Source organism: Stomoxys calcitrans, chromosome 3 (genome assembly GCF_963082655.1).
Source record: "Stomoxys calcitrans chromosome 3, idStoCalc2.1, whole genome shotgun sequence".
Taxonomy (NCBI): Eukaryota; Metazoa; Arthropoda; class Insecta; order Diptera; family Muscidae; genus Stomoxys; species Stomoxys calcitrans.
In genome coordinates this window covers 125126734-125149169 of record NC_081554.1, presented here as the reverse complement: position 1 = coordinate 125149169, position 22436 = coordinate 125126734, and the positions used below count along the sequence as shown (strand labels likewise).

The 22436-nt window shown below is 40.0% G+C and overlaps 1 protein-coding gene across 1 annotated transcript; it reads right to left on the bottom strand.

The window, feature by feature from the left end:
* Positions 1-16696: 16696 nt before the first annotated feature.
* Positions 16697-17470, bottom strand: LOC131996130 (uncharacterized protein K02A2.6-like). Its single transcript, XM_059365581.1, has one exon. The coding sequence runs from the start codon at positions 17468-17470 to the stop codon at positions 16697-16699; it is 774 nt and encodes a 257-aa protein (XP_059221564.1).
* Between the last annotated feature and the right edge of the window lie 4966 nt (positions 17471-22436).

Below are 22436 nucleotides of genomic sequence, written 5' to 3'. Positions count from 1 at the left end.
CAGCTATTCAGGAGGAATGCTGTCAAACTCCAAGTAAAAAATAAAAAACGTCGGCGAAACGCTGGTGGAAAATAGGAGAAAACGTAGTACTCTGTTTACAATGAGGAAAATGGCAAAAAGAAATTTTAGTGGCAACGCTTGAAACCATTGTCGGCATCATTTTTGTTTGTTTTATTGATTTTAATGGTTCGTTTTTTCTTTTTGTTATTTCATTTCTTTACGAAAAAAAGGTTCATAACTTTAATACACACACAAAACCAAAACCAATGTAACTGCTAGCAGTAATGGAAAATCTTTTTGAAAAATATTCGTTACGCAAATAATTATTATTTTCTGGCTTTTCCCCGCACATCTTGTTTACTTTTGATTTTTGATAAACGTCAAAATTTATCAGTGTTAAAAAATGGTCGATTGGCACAGCAAAATGAAATTTTTTTTCGCCAGTGTAAAAAACAACCCCTACGTAATTTTTACATCTCACTCAAGGCTGATTTATAAAGGTGGTCTCTCGCGAACAGCTTTTTACAGCTGGCCAGGTTTGACGGTATTAAGTTGTCAGATCTTCGTTTGCATTCTCTTTGTTGTTATCATCTTTCTCGCATATTCTCTGCTTATGTACGCACATGTATACACACAGGCACATAAATTTCTTTGAATCTGTGGCAAAACGTCGATCAGCTTGATGGCAGATTGCATCATATGATTTATGGTTGTTGTACAAATGAGAATACCTGTAATTGTTTCGCCATGTATCTCACCATGGGAGATTGCTATCATTCGACACACGCTCTATGTCGTTCATTGTCTTTTAAATAAATAACAATTGTTAGCAAATATAGCCCTTCCACTTTTATATTTTGTGAACACACTACGCAAGCAACACAATTTACCAAAATAATGCTGGTGGTAAATACATACCTTTACAAACAGTGAATTAGTATTCAGATCTGTTAGAATGCTTCCCTCCGAACTTCGACGGGCTGTCTCCTCAGTTCTCATGTGGACCACATCCATCGGGAGACAAAGATCCTACCAGTGCGAAGACATAAATACATGCTGTGTAAGCAATGCCTTTTGGGCTGTTATCGCAGAGACCATCCAAATCCCCATCTTGTGGATAGATATCCACCGTCCTAAAGCCTTAATGTAGATCTACATACACGACACCTGTTTAACTGCGCAGCCCATTAACTGTGGACGCACCCCATCTGGGTCTTGACATTCAACATAATCAAGCAGTCGAAAGATAGAACACAACAAACTGCTACAACAACAACATACCTTTACTCATGAAAAAAAGTTCATAAAGTTATTATGTTATCATTCGAATCCAGATTTTTCTGAAAATCGAAATTTTGAATCCTTTATTTTCCAAATGCGGTGGATGGCTTCATAACTTAGATTCTGCATGCATATATGCAAAATACCAACGCATTTCCCAAATAATTGGTGGCAAAATTTCGATTTTGCATAAAAATCCGGAATATAGTTATTGAGATTTTTGCAATGTTTTAAAAAAGTAATCTTGAAAAACATGTTTTTTCACCTATGAAAAACGTATATAGTATAAAACCCCGTTTACACTACTCTTTAAATCCTGATTTAATGGCTCGATTACCTGTTTTCCCTTTATAAAATCAGCTGACGAGAGCCTTTAACCCGGATTTAATGAGCAGTGTAAACGTGGTTCAAGCCTTAAGCTGGAGTTACATACCACGAACATCACTCATGCGTACTTAAGCAATCTAATGAGCCCTCATGCTTTCATTTTGTTTGAGTTACATACCAGGCGCCTTTTGGTGCGCACAAATTTCTAAAAATCAGTTTATTTATGTCATTTCTATAGTCAATTTCAATGGAAATTGGCAATAATGTGGTTTAATATGATTTTAATAAAAGAAATTCTCTAATTTACGGACTGCAAAACAATTTTTGAACAGTAAACATATTCAAATCATGTTTTGCGCCCTGAAACCCGTTCAAAGTTGAGAATTGTGTTACGCGCTATTTTTCATTCCAATCTGGAATATTGTTTAGTATAAATCTGCGGGAATCACAAGCTGTGGCATGTTATGATGTAAAATTGCCCTGGCTAGCTCCACCAGGATGTAGGGTCTCAACCCGTAATTTCACGCGCGAACATATTTTTTTCTTAACGTTTCATGTGTTACATGCCGTATTGGCACTAGGAGGAGCTCGGGGACCAGCTAGCTTAGACGGTCTCTCCTGGGGTGTGTCCATCCCAACCTCTAGCCCAACGACATCCACAATTAAAAATATCAACACTACACACAAACATCTACATCTAATGCACACATCCAGATAGGGAGGAAGGTGTTACCTCCAGCCGCCCGCCCGACCTTGGTCATAAAATTTCCAAATATTTATGTTTTTAATTTATGACCCCTCAAACCGCTCACCCTTCACTTACCCGCTTATAAATTAACCATATTCCCCCTTTTAATAGATTTAGACCTCCATAATATCTTTTACGTTATAAAAATTATGAAATCATTTATTGCTATTAAAATAAAAATTACTAATCTAAACATTAACTAACCATCTTAACACTAATAATAATCATGTGATAATAAATAAAATGTAAATAATGTGTTGGATTACCTAATAATATTTATGTAAAAAAAAAATTTTGTTATTGATGTATTGTATGTATATATGATTTTTTTTTTTGTATCTTTCTAGGTTTTAACAATCTTTCCAAAGCGAGTCCTGCCAGCAGGATATAAACCAAAACAGAAGAGCGGACTGATGGCGATAGATTACGTTATAGCCTTTCTTTCCCTTCTACGTTCTCACTTTAACCGTCACATGTATATTAAAAAAAACTAACTAAATATTTATAAAGTAATACACAAAAGTTTGAATCAATAATACTATGATTTAGCCTAGATAAACATACAGGAACAAAAAAACATCATTATCATAATTAAGCCTTCCATGGCCTTCAAAAATCACTTGAGGGTATAAAAAAAACGCAAATGATGGCAACCCAGTTCTAATTGCATTCGTCCATACAGTCCGGGGAATGTGTTCCACAGGACGTCCCACTACCTGACCTGAAGGAGCTCCCTAAAGTCGTAGAAGACCGTCACTAATTACCCCCTAATATTCTACTGCGTTGAACTAACGCGACTACAACCGTCGTTGACCGCGCTCGAAGATTGTTATAAAAACGGAAATGTACATATTATACCCAATGGTTTTTTGTTCACTATTGACAACAAATATTACAATGATAATAACATCTACAAATTAGACAATAACTTTAAAATATAATAAAAATTAAACCTAGCTAAATCCATATCAAGGCTTGCTTTGCAAATTTATATCAGCATTAAGGTATACTATTTTCTGGTTCTGGGTTCTTGGTCGATTCGGTGTCCTTGATCACAATTAGAACAATGTAGACGTAATATAAATGTGGTTACCTGGGAATTCCGGACGATTCCGTACAAATTTCAAGAGAATCCTCGTGCAAAAGCTTGATGAAGCTAGCACTCTACAATTTTTCTTTTCTCCTCTAGCTTTCAAGCATATAGAGAGATACCCTTTCGGTCTTCTTTGGACACCTGGGCACTAGCTTCTGTCACCATTTATCAGTCTATTTTCCCAGGATAACCTATAAAATCGGAGTTGATTGTTTTACTCCCAGAGTCCACTAACATTCTCCAGTACACTTTCGTCATTGCAAGATTAATCGTTAATTATAATTTCTTTCACTGAATTAATCTTCATATCGATCATTTGCTTATAACTTGTTACAACAATTCCTTGTTTTATTAACTTTTTTATTTCTTTAGTTGAACGATTACTCTTGCAACCACACTTTTAAGCTTACGTACCTTTTCTTATTCTTTTATAATCACTTAAAGCACGTTTACATTAAAACAAAACCCGTGCCTGATGTAAGCCGTCACTGCACTAGCGTAAAATTTCTATAATTTTCTGCTCAACCAATAACTTTATATTTTCACTTTCACTCGTCCGTCTACACTTGCTGATGGAAGATTTTGCAATGGCTCCAATTCCACACATGAGCGTGCGCTTGGCCAAAATTTCCTAAGTCGGCCATTTCTGTCAAATATATATATTATATACCATCTACTATAAATAGTCCACAGTTCTAGCCGTCTCATTCTAGGAGCTATTAGTATGTGTTCGTGCTATTCTAAATTTTGGCTTTAATCCCTTCTCTCGTTCCCACAATCCTTATAGCAGTTTATAGCAGTTTACTCATTATAGCAGTTTACCCAATATAACACAAATGTATGTATGTGCTAACGATTATCCAAATACACAATGCTCTCAACTCCAGACATTCTCCTGAATGAATCAATTCACAATACGTGGCGTTACGATACGCTACTACGTAGTGGCGGAACGCTTCTCATTTCGATGGGGTGTCAAACTGAACCAATCAGGATCCACACACTAAAACATATGATTGGCGGTGCACGCCAATCTCACAAGTATTCTTTTATCCTTAATTTAATTAATTTCTTTCTTTTCTTTCCAGATGGAGCGGCCCCCATAGCACCAATGAGGAATTGAGGAGACCTGGGATGGGAGAAGTATATCCCTCCACACTGAGCATCCCCCTCTCCGCATCGTGGGACATGAGAACAGGGGTGGGAGAAGATCATCCCTCACACGGCAACCCCCCTTTCTCCATCAAGGCATATGAGGGAATTGGCTGACAATAAGGCAACAACAATAAAAATGTCATCCCTCCCTCCTACGTGGGATAAAAATAAAAAAAATCATATTCGCAGCGTTTGGTGGTGGGGGGGGAGCATACAAAAACAAACAAAACAACGCAACAAAAAAAAATCCCCCTCCCCAAATTTGCTCAAAACAAAAAAAAAATATAAACCGAAGGTGGTTTTGAGGCCTCCACCAGGGAGAAAAAGGCCTCCCCCTAGCGAAGCTCCACGCAAAATTTTTTTCCTTTATATTTTCCTCTTCACGAACTCTGCGTTAGACTTTGACCGCAACAAAACTCCGGACATGTCTATTCCCAGTCAACAGGGACGGTGTGCGGGCGACGCTGTCTATAATGATCTCACGTGGGGAACTCCCACACCCTGAGATCCTCAAGCCGGGCATATATGAAAGCAACATTAGGGAAGTGAACTGCGTATCATATCATAAAGATCCAATTACTTCGTGTCTGTTTGTAATACATTGCAGAACGTTATCCACGGGATTCCCCCTGCCGATGGCCACATGACTGGAATCACTTCACCCTAAGGTCAGTCACGGTATCTCCTGGCCTATTGCACTTCGTTTTGGTCAATGCATTATATTGTACGAACGATGGTATTGGCTACACGTAGAAAAAAACTGCATACATTTCGTGGGCATAGTATTCACCACCCTCTATGATCCCATATCCCCATGCAAACATCACATCGAGTGTAGTCTCGATTGAACAGGCGAGAAATAATAAGTCCGAAAGGAAGTCTATTGTCCCCCTGGTACATGGCAAGAAATCTTTAGAATATATCATACACCGAGAAAAAAAAATGCCACTGTGAATTTGATAGTAGATTCAAAGTCATTGATAAAAGGTAACATTAAGTAGAAAAGGTATAATCACTAAAAAAATAAAAACTAACTAAAAAGGATTTATAATTACTAGGGACTGTATAGTCATGAAAAGAAATAATTACAAGAAACTTGGTGTATAATTACAAGTACATAGGTGTATAATTACGATCACCGACAAACATTTTTGGACATAAATTTACAAAAAAGGTAAAATATCACAGTGGGGTTCAGTTATTTGCACAATGCTATCCAGATATAATCAGGTACTCCACAACACGTATGGGACGGACACTCTTATGATAGTTTATCATCTAGTATACCTAACCCTAGTATTGCACCTTAATTATATCACAGTTAGTATTATTGCACTTTATAACTTTATGTCCTTGGCATGATATATTCCAATGGATTTGCCATCCAGGGATTCCAACTCAAACATATTGTTCCCTACCGGTCGGACTATTCTGCACTTTAGGAACCTTCGACAAAACTTTGCATTTCGATTTTTTCCAAAATCGCTTAAAACATTATTCCTCCTATAAACTTCCTGACCCGGTACCAATTTGAGATTTCGAGCCCTCTTATTATATCTTTCGGCGCTCCTTGTATATGCATCATGCATGTTCTTCTCGATCTTATCACGAATCAAATCCATTCTTTCATTTTGACTCAAGGTGGTAAGCTCATGATCGGTCAACGATTGAAGCTTTCTGGTCAATCTATAATCAGATCCATTCGAAAACATGTGAAACCCGAAAAGGGCGAAAAACGGGGTTACCCCTGTCGCTGAATGGACAGATGTTCTCAAGGCGCATTCTATCTCTGATAAATAGAAATCCCAGTCGCGGTGGTCGTTCTCCGCGGTGGTCGTTCTCCGACGCGTTGGATTGAGGAGAATATACTGCCGTTCTAAGGTGCTTTATTCCATACGTTTCAATCATTTTCTCAAAGCCTTTTGCCACAAATTGTGACCCATTGTCACTATGTATCACCTCAGGGACTCCGAATTTGTGAAATACATCCTGGACTAAAAATTGAACAACATTATTGGTAGTGGCGTCTTTCATCGCCTTGAGAAACACAAATTTGGAAAAATGATCCAACACCACAAATATATAGCAATTGCCACTCCTTGACCGCGGGTACTTCCCCAAAAAGTCAATGTACAGCTTTTGAAATGGTCTTTCAGTTATGACCTCCTGTCCAATCGAAGGCATTAAGTTCTGATTAGCAGATTTTGTCTCTTTACACACCTGACATGACCTAATATAATCTCGAATCTGGCGTGTCATTCCAGGCCAATAGAAGAATCTCTTCACCCTTTCTAGGGTCTTAGCAATCCCTCCGTGGGCCGATGTGCTAGCACAGTGTGCCTTTTCTATTATGGTACTCGTGAGATTACCAGGAATCCATAACTTCCATATGTTCTCCATCTCATCTTCGCGATCAAATTCTGTTTTTTTGTATATCATACCATCAGAAACTTTTAAATCAGGAAGCCTTTCTGCGTTTTCTTCAATGGTCTTTATCAATTCTTTGTATTCATCACATCCAAACTCTGTAGTTTCAAAATCAAGTAGATCTTCTTTACTAATCTCTTCCACAGATAAACAAGGCACCCTTGACAACATGTCTGCCACAACATTTTCACTTCCTTTGCGATGTTCTATGTCGAAGTCAAAAATTTGCAATTGTAATGACCATCTGGCCAGGCGACCGTTTAAATCCCTTTGTGACATAAGCCACTTCAAACTGGCGTGGTCGGTTATTACCGTAAACGGCATCATTTCTACATAGGGTCTAAATTTTTTTATGGCCATCACTGCAGCCAGACATTCTTTTTCAGTGACCGTATAATTCTTTTGGCATGAGTTGAGCTTTTGTGAATAAAATGCTATGGGATGTTCTTCATTCGCATTATTAAGTTGATACAAAACAGCCCCAATTCCGTAATCGGATGCATCGCATTGGATGTAGAACCGTTTTGAAAAATCCGCATGTCGTAATACAGGGGCAGTTGTCAAAGCTTTTTTTAATTTTTCGAACGATTCAGTTGCCGCGGGCGTAAATACAAATTTCTTTGATTTCTTGAGGGTGTCTGTTAAGGGCGCTGAGATGGAGGCAAAATCCTTAATGAAACGCCGGTACCATCCCGCGGTTCCTAAGAAACTTCTGACTTCACGCGTGCTTTTGGGTAATTTTATTTTCTTTATGGCTTCGACTTTCTCTGGATCGGTCTTTAGATTACCACCGCCAATGATAAACCCTAAGTATTTAAGTTCCTGAAAGCAAAATTGCGATTTCTTTAGGCCAATCGTCAGGTTGGCCTCCTTCAAACATTTAGCTACCTTACTCAAAAGTCGTAGATGTTCCTCAAATGTGCTCGATATGACCAACAGGTCATCCAAATAAATAAAAACGTTTTCCTTGAGCATCTGCGGGATAACCTTATCCATAAGTCGACATAATCTCTGAGCGGCGTTACATAGGCCGAACGGCATAACTTTAAATTGGTAAAGAGGCCGTCCTGCCACAGTGAAAGCCGTATAGGGTTTACTCTCATCATCTAGTGGGATTTGCCAAAAGGCATATTTCAAATCCACACTACTAATGAAATGTGTCTCATCAATTCGACTCAATATCCCGTCAATATTTTGGAGCGGATATGCATCTTTAATAGTGAGCTTATTAATCTTTCGTGCATCCAGACAAAATCGATTTTTGCCTGGCTTTCTAACGACTGTAGTTCTATTCGACCAAGGGCTCTCACTTTCTTCTATTACCCCTAATTCTAGCATGGTATCAATTTCCTTATAAACTATTGCCTGAACCGCTGGAGAAATGGGATAGTATCTATCTTTTACTGGAACTGCTCCTTCCACCAATTTGATAGTATGTACTTCTCTTGTGGTACGACCAAGACCTTTCTCTTCAAACGAGTCAAAATTTGTAATAACTTCATCCAGCTGATTCTGTTGTTCGGCAGATAACACATGGGGTTTCAACTTATATTCTGATTTAGGGTACAAAAATTCCTTATTAACATGATCAATATTAAGCTCGTCCACGCCAATCACATCAGGAGCTAATCTAAATTTCCTCCAAAAGTCGATTCCTAAATATAAAGATTGTTCCAAGTCAGGACATAGATACAGTAACAGTTGATGCTGCTGCTCTTTGTATTTTATTGTTAAGTCTACTTTACCCAATACTCTATGTTGCTGGCCACCGGCAGTTTTCACGTTGGTCAACAAGGGGTGAATATCGAGATTGATTTCCTCTATAAATTCTCTACAATTTCTACCTAGTATGCTGACTGAAGCACCGGAGTCCAACAATCCTGAAATCTTTCTTCCTTCAATTTCAACTTCAGCAAAAACACGGGGATCAGAACCAACCTCAAATGCTCTTCGAACCGAGTCTACTAGTAAGCCTATCTCAATACGTTTTCTGGCAAACTTTTCTCTGACTTTCCTAATGCGATTAGAAATCTTAATGTTACCGTCATAGTCGTTAAATATTTTATCTCTAGTTTCTTTATAATTCTTCTCTCTCACATTAATTGGCAAATAGTGTCTTAAGCCGGGTTCAAACTTCTCTGGGATTTTCTCCACTTCTGGTACGATAGCATTATCATTTTCCTTATTAATTTTTGCTAATATTACTTTTCGACCGTTACAGGTACTTCGGTCTGGCGTAGGGTTCCTGTTCTCCCCACACCCCGCTTCTGGTTTCCCGCAACAGTACAAGTAGGACATGTAGGAGTTGTTACATTGGGCTTACCACCTCTATAACAAAACAAAGATCGCTTCTGTGATGGGCAGTCTCTAAAAATATGTCCTGGAGTGTGACAGTTCCAACAATTCACCATTGTCTTTAATGCACCTCTTTCCATGTTAATTGCATCCAAATCTTCAGTTGGCATGTACCCAGGTATATCATCTTCATCATTCTCGTCGTCCATGTATACCTCATTCACAAATCTATTAGTGCGTGGTGGTGGCATTGCGTTTCTTATCTCTCTACGGGGAAAATTCCTTTCCGCCTCGTTGCACTCCATTCGCAATTGCTCTACTGACGATATCATCATAGGATAAACAATTCTTCCCAGGCTCTCTTTAACGTTTCTTTTTAGAATCTTGATCATGTCGTACTCTGGTATAGGTTGCAAGAGTTTGGATCGTAGCTGACACATTATTTGAAAATATGCATCAATTGACTCGTTATTTTGTTGCCTTCTATCCGACAGATCTCTCATCAACTCAAACGTGGACCTTACAGTCTGATATTGACTGAATAAAGCATGACGAAGTGATGGCCAATCAGTAAAAGTACGCGATTTAGTGTTAAGCCAATACCATTCATATGCTGTACCCGATAATAAAACACGAAAATCACGAACTACCTCGGACCATGGAATGTCATATTGTGCCTGTAGGCACTCTAGACGAAAAACAAAATCATCGATACTCATCTGAGAGGTATTCCCATTGAATAGTAACCCAAATTTATCTATTCTGATTCTAATTTGTCCATTATTACCATCAGCATTACTAGACCCTGACTCTCTACTACAAGATCGTCTCATCTCGTCATTTTGAACGTGCTGAGTCATTGGCCGATCAGCTGGAAAAGGCATTACATAAGGATTCATTCCGGCCCTCCCATTTGGTAAGCAATTAGAATTCCCTACCTGTATATCTTGTAAATTCATACTAGGGTTATTAACCGATGAAACATCTTGACCCCTACTCGGAAAATTATTCGGGGCACTCGAATCACTACCATCTTTTCTGGTCTTAGATAGCTCTTTCACCATCAAAGTCAAATCCCCTAAAGTCTTTCTCACATCTACCATCTCATCGTTAACCAATCTTCTGACCTGGCCCTCTAAGTTCCTTTGGATCGACTGTGTCTCACTGACAACCAGCTCTCTAACATCAGGCCCTACGTCATCATCCACGCCGCCATGTGCACCCTGACCATCGGGAACAGTATTATTCGGTCTTGGCATAAAAGATGCGCCTCTTTCCTCGTTAGTCACATTAATAGTTCCAGATAGATCGTGGATCTGGCCCTGGTTCGAATTACGGCTATTTCCTTCCATTATGTCCTTCTTTCTATAATATTTCCTTTGCTTCTTCCGGCTGTATATCATGGAAGAGTTCACTTCAAGATCTGTAGATTTTCGCTTACTATTTCCTGTCTTCGACCTGGTTACAACATTCATACTTTAGACTTTATTCTCTCTGCAATCTCCCCTAATTAGTAACTTTACCCGTCCTAAGGGAGTTACAATTTATCCGAGTCTTTTAATGCAAAATATATAAAAAAAATTTCAAATAAAATATAATAATGAATCGATTAATAAAAAAAAACATTCTCATTCGAGTTTTTTCGCTAAGTCTTTCGTTTTAATCCGCAAAATACTTTGTAAACATACGGGGGTTGGTTAATTTATTCGGGTTGAGTGTGCGGTGTCTCTGTATCATGTATCTGACTCTCTCCTGAGAGAGCAATCTCGGATGTGTGTAAACGAAATTACCATACAAATTGAAAAAAAAAAAATATATAAGCAGTGTTGCTTGTGCTTTGACATCTAACATAAGCCAAAGGTCAGTATATTATCTCTACGATACTCCAGTCCTCTAAACACTGTGTTTTGAGCGGTTACCGATTCGATGATTAACTGCTACACCTACAACACCTCAAACTGAAACTACATTCAACTAAGCAACACATGGACACATCTCATACAAATAGAACATCGAACTTCAATGTCTATGCTATAAATTATGACCACCAGTACCTACAGTATACAATAAAAGTATAGCTGAAAGTCACAGCGTAAATACTCTCACTACGGACTTTCAGGTTTTCCCCGAAACGGCTAAGAATACTTGAACAGGTACTTCCTGCTAACCTTCACAGATACTTTGGGCTATTTCATCACGCTATTGGTCTATTGGACAGTGTCTAGCTGTTATACACTCTTACTATCATTTATTTCCAGCTTCAAACTGGTCTAACTTTCAATTGGGCGCCATATTGTTACATGCCGTATTGGCACTAGGAGGAGCTCGGGGACCAGCTAGCTTAGACGGTCTCTCCTGGGGTGTGTCCATCCCAACCTCTAGCCCAACGACATCCACAATTAAAAATATCAACACTACACACAAACATCTACATCTAATGCACACATCCAGATAGGGAGGAAGGTGTTACCTCCAGCCGCCCGCCCGACCTTGGTCATAAAATTTCCAAATATTTATGTTTTTAATTTATGACCCCTCAAACCGCTCACCCTTCACTTACCCGCTTATAAATTAACCATATTCCCCCTTTTAATAGATTTAGACCTCCATAATATCTTTTACGTTATAAAAATTATGAAATCATTTATTGCTATTAAAATAAAAATTACTAATCTAAACATTAACTAACCATCTTAACACTAATAATAATCATGTGATAATAAATAAAATGTAAATAATGTGTTGGATTACCTAATAATATTTATGTAAAAAAAAAATTTTGTTATTGATGTATTGTATGTATATATGATTTTTTTTTTTGTATCTTTCTAGGTTTTAACAATCTTTCCAAAGCGAGTCCTGCCAGCAGGATATAAACCAAAACAGAAGAGCGGACTGATGGCGATAGATTACGTTATAGCCTTTCTTTCCCTTCTACGTTCTCACTTTAACCGTCACATGTATATTAAAAAAAACTAACTAAATATTTATAAAGTAATACACAAAAGTTTGAATCAATAATACTATGATTTAGCCTAGATAAACATACAGGAACAAAAAAACATCATTATCATAATTAAGCCTTCCATGGCCTTCAAAAATCACTTGAGGGTATAAAAAAAACGCAAATGATGGCAACCCAGTTCTAATTGCATTCGTCCATACAGTCCGGGGAATGTGTTCCACAGGACGTCCCACTACCTGACCTGAAGGAGCTCCCTAAAGTCGTAGAAGACCGTCACTAATTACCCCCTAATATTCTACTGCGTTGAACTAACGCGACTACAACCGTCGTTGACCGCGCTCGAAGATTGTTATAAAAACGGAAATGTACATATTATACCCAATGGTTTTTTGTTCACTATTGACAACAAATATTACAATGATAATAACATCTACAAATTAGACAATAACTTTAAAATATAATAAAAATTAAACCTAGCTAAATCCATATCAAGGCTTGCTTTGCAAATTTATATCAGCATTAAGGTATACTATTTTCTGGTTCTGGGTTCTTGGTCGATTCGGTGTCCTTGATCACAATTAGAACAATGTAGACGTAATATAAATGTGGTTACCTGGGAATTCCGGACGATTCCGTACAAATTTCAAGAGAATCCTCGTGCAAAAGCTTGATGAAGCTAGCACTCTACAATTTTTCTTTTCTCCTCTAGCTTTCAAGCATATAGAGAGATACCCTTTCGGTCTTCTTTGGACACCTGGGCACTAGCTTCTGTCACCATTTATCAGTCTATTTTCCCAGGATAACCTATAAAATCGGAGTTGATTGTTTTACTCCCAGAGTCCACTAACATTCTCCAGTACACTTTCGTCATTGCAAGATTAATCGTTAATTATAATTTCTTTCACTGAATTAATCTTCATATCGATCATTTGCTTATAACTTGTTACAACAATTCCTTGTTTTATTAACTTTTTTATTTCTTTAGTTGAACGATTACTCTTGCAACCACACTTTTAAGCTTACGTACCTTTTCTTATTCTTTTATAATCACTTAAAGCACGTTTACATTAAAACAAAACCCGTGCCTGATGTAAGCCGTCACTGCACTAGCGTAAAATTTCTATAATTTTCTGCTCAACCAATAACTTTATATTTTCACTTTCACTCGTCCGTCTACACTTGCTGATGGAAGATTTTGCAATGGCTCCAATTCCACACATGAGCGTGCGCTTGGCCAAAATTTCCTAAGTCGGCCATTTCTGTCAAATATATATATTATATACCATCTACTATAAATAGTCCACAGTTCTAGCCGTCTCATTCTAGGAGCTATTAGTATGTGTTCGTGCTATTCTAAATTTTGGCTTTAATCCCTTCTCTCGTTCCCACAATCCTTATAGCAGTTTATAGCAGTTTACTCATTATAGCAGTTTACCCAATATAACACAAATGTATGTATGTGCTAACGATTATCCAAATACACAATGCTCTCAACTCCAGACATTCTCCTGAATGAATCAATTCACAATACGTGGCGTTACGATACGCTACTACGTAGTGGCGGAACGCTTCTCATTTCGATGGGGTGTCAAACTGAACCAATCAGGATCCACACACTAAAACATATGATTGGCGGTGCACGCCAATCTCACAAGTATTCTTTTATCCTTAATTTAATTAATTTCTTTCTTTTCTTTCCAGATGGAGCGGCCCCCATAGCACCAATGAGGAATTGAGGAGACCTGGGATGGGAGAAGTATATCTCTCCACACTGAGCATCCCCCTCTCCGCATCGTGGGACATGAGAACAGGGGTGGGAGAAGATCATCCCTCACACGGCAACCCCCCTTTCTCCATCAAGGCATATGAGGGAATTGGCTGACAATAAGGCAACAACAATAAAAATGTCATCCCTCCCTCCTACGTGGGATAAAAATAAAAAAAATCATATTCGCAGCGTTTGGTGGTGGGGGGGGAGCATACAAAAACAAACAAAACAACGCAACAAAAAAAATCCCCCTCCCCAAATTTGCTCAAAACAAAAAAAAAATATAAACCGAAGGTGGTTTTGAGGCCTCCACCAGGGAGAAAAAGGCCTCCCCCTAGCGAAGCTCCACGCAAAATTTTTTTCCTTTATATTTTCCTCTTCACGAACTCTGCGTTAGACTTTGACCGCAACACATGCCATCAAAAGTTAATAAAGATCATCGACTTTCAAAAACTTACACGTTGTTTTTCTTTGAGCCACTGTATTAGTCTTACCTGTGAATGTGTTTGGTATGTCCAGATGTAGTGACATACCGAGGTACAATGTCCCCACCCTGTCGCCTTTTGACATTGAAAATACCCTTATTCCACCCAATGTCCCTATTATGACCAGCTTCTAAAACTAAAGATGAGCCTTGCCCCACATTCCTCTTAAAGAAAGCGAACTTAGCAATTCATATTAAATTCGGTATATTTTGGCATAGCCATCATAAATCTTAAGTATCAAAACAAAACAAAAATATAATTAAATTTATATACTAAGCCTATTTTGTTCAAGTATAATTTGAATGAATGACACTAAGAAAATACATGATGAATTTATTAATTCATCCTAGTTTAAAATAAAACGTTCTTTGGAGAAACACCAAAAATAAAAAGCTTTAGAGACCGTTAGATGTCTGCATTATGTTGGAAAAAAAAAAATAAAATAAATGTCTCAATTTATTTTTGCTATTGCTATTTCATTTATGTCCAGGGAGAAAGGAAAAAAAAATTATTGTCGTGGATGATAGAGCTCAATAATCCAGAATACTAAAATCAGAAACTAACCGTTATCATTTTGGCTATTGCATTGTAAAAGTGTGGATGGGAAAACAACAATAACAAAAAAAACCGGTATGACACCTATCAGTCTTTACACCACCAAGAATGTATTCTCTCAAGTCCAAAATTTAAGTTAAATGTAAAAATGTTTCTCACACATACATACACATATACATGTTATGCACCCATTTCATTTATTGGTGATTTACTTTACACTCAAATTCACTATGGGTATGTATGTGTTGTTTAAAGATCAATGTTTAGTACCGTTATGATGAGAAATGAAGGGAAAAGAAAAAAAAAAAAAAACTTAGTATGTATATGGATTATGTATATGCCTATGAGTACTTATATACTACTTTTACTACATGTGCTTCAATTTCATGTATACATCACCGAAAAATATTTCCAATTTGACGAGCTTGGGGGCTCAAAAGCTGGGACGTATGGGCAGCCGCAACTCCCAATACGATTTGACAAATCCAAAAAGACAATGTGCGCCTATGGCGACTTAGGGCTCCTTTCTCTTCCCCTAAGCAGACTCTTCTCAGCGACAAATTCAACGCCTGTTGGAGTAACAGGCTGCGGCAGTGATATGATTTAGTGCAATTGCACTTACCAAGATGAAATGGTAAAATTATGGAGTAGCTGGGCACCTATCACGTCTATGTCTTGTGTAGTCGTGTATAACACAAAGACCGATGATAATTTCGGTCGCCCCCAGAAACACCTTAGTGGTGGCAGCCGACACAGTTTCCCAGCAAAAAAAAATCCGCACCAGGAGGCCGATGAAGTTATCAGAAACCCCTCTGGTCAACGTTCACCTCACTGCGTAAAATTTCTCAACTCCACGGTCGTAAAATAATTGCCGCAACACAGGTGTATGTGTGCAAGAAAATCCAATCGCCTATAGAAGTCAATGGAGAAGATAATTAAAGGTCTTTAATTAAATTCTCTTCACAGGGTCAGCTCATATTCAATCATGCTCACCAATGAACAATTTATGTTCCGTTTAAAAAAAAAAAAATCTTTTGTAACCAGGGTAATGTTTAATTTTCATTCACTGCCCACCACTCTTGGTATTGCAAGTCTTGTTCTGGTCTCTTTGAAAACTCTTTTCGGAATGTCGAAATGCCTTGACTGCAAAATAACTTGGTGCAAGAGTGTTAGTGTACTGTCAACTATCAGGCAGGGTTACCAGATCACCTCCAAAAAAAATAAAAATTTCCCTAATTACCATCGATCCTTATTAACAAAGACATTGATCACCGTGTCGTATTGTAAGCACAAATGGCCGTATCGTACAGCATAAAAGGGGTCAGTAACGATCCGTTTCAAAACTGCTTCGTCTTGAGATTTATAATCGCTAAGCGAACAGGCAGGATCCCATAACGCCCTATCGTGTGGCTCGACCCACGCAGCCGGGCAAACACCATACGACACCTGCACCGTTTCGTCCACTATGTTCATGCTCGCAAATCAGACGCATGGTACTTTCCAATATAATTTCCGCGAAGGTCCTCAATATCATACAATGCGTTACCGATCCTCCTTCGTATTCTACATTTCACGAATTTCGGATTAAACTTCGCGTTTAGGCCTTTCCGAAGTTACTCTGAGAGTGGTTTTTTCGAAACACCTCTTGACCACTCACGAAATTCACGTGTCGCGTCCTGGTATTATAGATCTTCGATGCCTTCTCGTGTGCCACATCAAGGTTGTGCGATATCTTATCTCTTATGGCTTGTAGGCGGTCCGCATGTTCAACTATAGTGTCATCGTTTAGCATATCTAGCTTTTCCAAAACATCATAGGTCGACCCATGAAGTATCATGTTCTGCCCGAAGACAGCCCGATATGGTGCGGTTCCAATGCCAGAATGTACATCGCTTCGAAGAACTGTGAGTATCCTGGGTATATCTCTATCCCAGTTCAAATGATTAGTTTCGTCCCGTAAGAAGTATCTGATTTTGGAAATGATTTCCCTATTGGCTCTTTCTGCGGCGTTAGCCTGAGGCGAATAAAATCCTGTTGTAATGTGGCGAATACCATAAGTTGCGAAGAACTCCCGCATTTCCTTTGACGTAAATTGTTTCGCGTTATCAGTATGGATGTACTGAGGAATTCCGAATGTGCAAAAAAGTTCGTTGTGTAAGTAATCAATGACCCCTATGGACGTGGCAGACTTCATGGGCTTAAGGAATAGAAATTTCGTAAAGTGATCAACCGCTATAAACAGTTGGCAATTCCTCGATTTACTGCAGGGGTAGGGGCCCAGAAAATCGCAGTATAGCCTCTGGAAGGGTCTGAGCGTCCTAAACTGTTCTCCCATTGGGGGTCTGGTGATGCGGTTATTCGGCTTTATCATCTTGCATTAATCGCAATTCCTTATGAACTCCTTAACGTCACTAGACATCCTTGGCCAGAAAAACTTTTGCCTAAGCCGAAATAAGGTCTTGGCGTATCCTCCATGACACCCTTCCGAGTGAGCGAGTTCTATAATACTGTTAACTAGACTTCTAGGTATCCAGATCCGCCATAACGATTCCTCCTCTTCCATTCCATTCCGAAACTCCACGCGCTTATGAACAATGCCATCATAAATTCGTAAATCAGGTAATGTATCGCCACTTCCGACTATTTTCCTCCTCAAGGTGTCATATTCCGGACTATTAAATTCAGGGGAAGTAAGATCGACTTCTAAGGGCACCTGGTTCAGCTCGAGCTCATCCACGTCAACCCTTGATAGGGCGTCAGGCACCACGTTCAAAGATCCCTTCCTGTGCTCCATCCTAAAATCAAAGGCCTGCAACTTCAGGCTCCATCTGGCCAACCTCCCAGATAGTTCCTTTTGAGCCATGAGCCATTTAAGACTGGCATGGTCTGTCACAATCTTGAAAGGAAGGCCTTCAATATAGGGTCTGAATCTTTGAACACAGGTTATGGCCGCCAGGCACTCCAATTCCGTAACCGTATAATTGCGCTGAGCCTTATTCAGCTTTTGCGATACGTACGAAATTGGGTGCTCCTGTCCCTGATCATCCACCTGGTACAGGACCCCACCAACACCGACACACGAGGCATCACACTGTACCACGAATTCCCGGTTGAAGTCCGGCTGGGCCAGGACTGGTGCACTGGATAGCGCCTGCTTTAATCTCGAGAAGGATTCAAGCGCACTTGAAGAAAGTCGAAATGGTGTATTCGATTTCCGTAAAGAGTCCGTCAAGGGTCCCGATAGGTCGGAGAAGTTGTCTATGAATGAGCGGTACCAGTTTGCCATGCCAACAAACCGTCGCACCTGACGTGGCGTCCTTGGCAAAGGAAACTCCACAATTGCCTTGACCTTATCGGGATCGACTTTCAGGGCACCCCCGCCAATCCGATAGCCGAGGTATTTTATCTCCCTTTGGCAGAACTTGCTCTTACCCACATTTATAGTCAGACCCGCAACCCTAAGGCACTGAGCCACCTCGCCCAACAGAGTGACGTGGCTATCAAAATCCGGACTACATACCAGGAGATCGTCCAAATATATAAAGACCCGGTCACGCAACTTCGAAGGAATTGTCCTGTCCATAAGACGACTCATCGTCTGTGGACCGTTACATACCCCAAAAGGCATGACCCTGTACTGGTACAGGGGGCGTCCGGGGACAGCAAAAGCGGTCTTTTCCTTCGAAGTTTCGGATAGCCCCATTTGAAAATACGCATCCTTCAGGTCGATCCCTGTTATGTAGTGCGTATCCTGTAGCCTGCTCAACAGGCCATTTATGTGGGGTAGAGGGTACGAGTCCCTTTTAGTGAGAGCGTTCAACTTTCGGCAGTCGAGGCAGAGTCTGATTTTACCTGGTTTTCGCACCGTCACTATTGGACTGCACCACGGCGAGTTAGACTCTTCGATAACGCCAAGAGCCAACAGACGATCCAACTCACTGTAGACCTCGGCCTGCCTCGGTGGAGACAGAGGGTAGTGTCTAGACCTCACTGGGACAGCGTCGCCAGTATCAATGTGGTGCTCAATAAGACCGGTACGCCCCAGTCCCAACTTCTCAAAAGACGGCATCAGTGAAATGACAGAATCTAGTTTCAGCTTCTGTTCAGGTCGAAGATCATGAAAAAGAAGGTCAGTACCATCACCCTTCTCCAAACTCATCACGCTTGGTACAATGTGCGGTGCGAGAGCATATTCCCTCCAAAAATCCACACCTAAATAGCACCTCTGGGAAAGGGTTGGTACTACGTAAAATACCAAGGTCTTGGTAACATCTTTGAATGTCACAGGAAGCGAGCAGTAGCCCAAAACATGATCCATCGAACCATTAGCACTAGAAATCTTTGACCTGAACCGATTCAACTTCACACCATGACTCGAAATAAAATCCTCACTACCATGACCCAAAACGGAAACATTCGCCCCAGAATCCAATAAGCATAGAAATTCTGTTTCACAAATCGTAACCCTTGCATAAGGTCTGCCGTCGTCCGAATTCGACAAAAGCGAAGTCTCTACTGCAGCACGGTATCGGCACCTCTTCCTGTACCTCTCTCGACATTTAATAACTCGGCGTGATGGCTTGACATGATTGGTTACTGTGGAGGGAAAGCTTCCCTGTGAGAGGCTTTCTTCCAATGTCAATCGCGACTCGGGATCTGGGAAACAGAACGAGGGTCCCCGGTTAACCTCTCGCTCCGACGTCTGTTTTCCGAATGGGAGTTGTCACACTTAGGTGTAGTGACACCTCTTTGTCCGCACTTGAAGCAGAATGTATGTCTGGGTTCATCTGGGCAATATATATAGCTGTGCCCCATCTGTAGGCAATTCCAGCACTTAATTCCGGAATAATCATTCCTCAAACGAGTCACCCTCAACGCCTTGACTTGAGGATCTGGTTCCTCCTCATACTCCTCCGAATCGGACTCTACACGAATCTCATTCACCTGTCGTGCACGTGGCGCCGCATGTGTCATCTGAGACCTATTCTCCTGCAATACCTTCTCAGCTTTCCTAGCAAGGTCTCGAAGTTCGCCCAGGTCCTTTGGATCCGATATGAAAAGCATCGTTCTGAGATCAGGGTAAACGTTCTTCTTCATGATCTCAATCATCGACGAGTCAGTCATAGGAGTCTTCAGTCTTTGATTCATGTGAACAACAACAGCATGATAGACGTCAAAGCTCTCCTTGGCATGCTGTCGTCTAGTTGAGATCCGTAATATAACCTCATGGTCACTCTCAAGTGTGCCAAACTCTCTGGTCATAGCGATCTTCAGAGTAGGGTACGTCAAGTCTGGGTTCTGTGTCGTATAGAACCAATACCAGTCATCGGCCTTGCCCGAAAGAAAGACCTGGAAGTTAGCCATCAAGTAATCGTGAGGACATCTCGAACGCTCAGTCAATGTATCTACTTTGAATAAAAAATCTGCTACGCTCCCTGTCCCATCATAAGATACATTCCAATCCTTGAGATTCTTAGGGAAACTTAAACTCAAATTCGAAGACTGCTCCTGTGGAGTGCTCCTTGCCGTATTATGCATATCAGATGCCGCTGGCGTGGACCTAGAGGCCGGTGTCCTATTAATCGAATCTCTGATACTGCCTAGTTCCCTTCTGAACTCTTCCTGGGTCTCCCTCATAACTTCCCGGAAGTAAAGTATCAATGATCGTGTGGACGCATCATCGTTGTTGGCCGTATGTCCACCTGACGCCAGTGGAACACAGTCGTCTCGAGCCTCTTCCTCCATTTGCGACTCCCTTTGAAAGTCCTCCGATTGAGACAAAGATTCAGAAAATATTTCGCCACGTGGCTGTATAGAAACAGTTGCACCCTGTCGTGGTGGAACCGTTGCCAACCCAGATATCCGGTCTATGCAGGGTAAATCACTCTTCGACCTTCCCCCAGTATTCGAAGAACTTCCTAACTTGGTCTTAGACTGTGCCAATCCCCCTGTGCTCATAGATCTCCTCAGACCACGAGATGCCGGAGATCCTCTTCCCCTACTTGTCCGTAATGATGTATTCAGTCGCGATGCCGATGAACGAGTTTCAGGTCTACTCATAACGTGTTCAATACAACCAAAATTATTATGCGGTAAATAGTATATATATATATATATTATATATAATATATATATATATATATATGCGGTATATAGATATATAAAAAAAAAGATAGTATTCGACTTTGTTTATGTTATGCTAAGAGGAATGTGGGTAGTTCACCTTTCATGAAAGTTTGGTCATAATATCTAGAAAGCACATAGGCATTAAATGAATGCTCTGACTCTTCCTCGTAGCTCTGGCTCATCTTATTCCTTACAATAAAGAAACTTCCCCTATGGATGACTCAGAATATCAAAAAAAAATCTCTGATCGAAAATGCAGATGTGCAACAGCACCTGCCATTAGCCCTGTGTACGCCCTGCCTGGTTCGCCTATGTCCGAAGCCCTAAAATCCAGACAAGTCTGAACTCAATAGAACGAACACAATGTTCCGGGTAAACTGGTTCCCTAACGCAACAAAGGCCTGACATCTCCTGCGTGTCAGTCTGGACTTCTAGTTCGCCAATATATACCATGATGAGTAGCCAATGTGTAATCCACATCTCGATCAGTCTCGCTTACAAAAATGCAAATATCATCAAATAGTCAAATCGCACCGTTTATGTATACATAGTACATCCAGTAGCAACGCCTTACCAATAATAAAAACCTTTGCAATCGATAGTAAAATAAAACACCTTCACAATGGTATGACTTTTACAGTGGCTCATGTTCTAGTCAGATCAAAATCCAACTTAAAATTCTATAAAAAGAAATTCGTCTAAACGGTAAAATCTCAATTTTCAAAAATGATGAAAAATACATACATAAATGTATTTTCGTTGGGCGCCATATATGTTACGCGCTATTTTTCATTCCAATCTGGAATATTGTTTAGTATAAATCTGCGGGAATCACAAGCTGTGGCATGTTATGATGTAAAATTGCCCTGGCTAGCTCCACCAGGATGTAGGGTCTCAACCCGTAATTTCACGCGCGAACATATTTTTTTCTTAACGTTTCATGCCATCAAAAGTTAATAAAGATCATCGACTTTCAAAAACTTACACGTTGTTTTTCTTTGAGCCACTGTATTAGTCTTACCTGTGAATGTGTTTGGTATGTCCAGATGTAGTGACATACCGAGGTACAATGTCCCCACCCTGTCGCCTTTTGACATTGAAAATACCCTTATTCCACCCAATGTCCCTATTATGACCAGCTTCTAAAACTAAAGATGAGCCTTGCCCCACATTCCTCTTAAAGAAAGCGAACTTAGCAATTCATATTAAAT

Coding starts and splice junctions, on each gene's coding strand:
- LOC131996130 (XM_059365581.1), bottom strand. CDS start 17,470: ATGATAAAGCCGAATAACCGCATCACCAGACCCCCAATGGGAGAACAG.